The following is a 925-nucleotide window of genomic DNA, read 5'->3' on the forward strand; positions in this document are numbered from 1 at the left end:
TTATGGAAAGAAGTGCAACAAAGATGAACGACGAACTTCCCCACAGTCCTTCCGTGTCCAAGTCCTTTCAGCAAGCCAGCTCCATCCTCCTCCGCCTCTCGAGGTCCTGTTCGGCCTCCTCGCTCTCTTCTCGCCACGCCCTGGGAGGCAGCCCCGCCCTGTCGTGACGTCACCACGATGGGACTACTTAAGGGCCGTCCGTCCTCGTCTCGGCACCACAAGTCTTTGTACACCGTCTGTACACCGCCAACCACAATCGCCGCCATGAACTCCGTAAGTAAACCTTCCCGTGATTTTGCTCTTCAAGTACCCAGGGAACAGGAATCGAAGTGACGATAGACTTGACCAAAGCACACGCGGGACGTCCCCTCTCCTTCGTGTCTCACAGTGCCTTTTCCTGCAGATGCTGATCCTGTCCGCCCTGGTCGCTTGCGCCGCCGCTTCCCTGGTGGTGCCTGGCCCCGTGGCAGTGCGTGCCCCCTCTCACGACTCTGCCATCATCCAGAGCCACCGTCTGGGCGGAAACTTCGCCTACTCCACCCACGAGGCTCACGCCTACGCCGTGCAGACCCCCGTCATCGGCCAGCGCACCGTGCCCGTCGGCGTGTCCTACCACCACGGCGTCCCCGTCGTCAAGTCCTCCACTGACTACATCACCCACAAGATCCCGCAGGTCGCCTACACCTACCCAAAGGTCGCCGTGCAGGCTGCCGTACCCCAGGTCGCCACCTACGCCGCTGGACTGCCCCTTGCCGGCACCTACGCCGCTGGACTGCCCCTTGCCGGCACCTACGCTGCTGGTCTGCCCCTTGCCGGTCCCTACGGCGCTGTGCCCTATCCGTACGCCGCCGTGGTCGCCGCCAAGCCTGATGAGCCCGCCGCTGAGGAGGCCTAACATGGCCCTGTGACTGGATCCTGCAGGACG

The 925-nt window shown here is 63.2% G+C and overlaps 1 protein-coding gene across 1 annotated transcript in view; it reads left to right on the forward strand.

Moving 5' to 3' along the window:
* Nucleotides 1-177: 177 nt before the first annotated feature.
* LOC119584945 (pupal cuticle protein G1A-like) overlaps nt 178-925 on the forward strand; it is a gene marked incomplete in the record, with an annotated part of 914 nt that continues 166 nt past the window's right edge. Inside the window, 2 exon segments of the mRNA XM_037933543.1 lie at nt 178-273; nt 404-925. Coding sequence (XP_037789471.1) covers nt 178-273; nt 404-895 — 588 coding nt within the window.

The sequence above is a fragment of the Penaeus monodon genome, chromosome 19 (genome assembly GCF_015228065.2).
Source record: "Penaeus monodon isolate SGIC_2016 chromosome 19, NSTDA_Pmon_1, whole genome shotgun sequence".
Lineage (NCBI taxonomy): Eukaryota > Metazoa > Arthropoda > Malacostraca > Decapoda > Penaeidae > Penaeus > Penaeus monodon.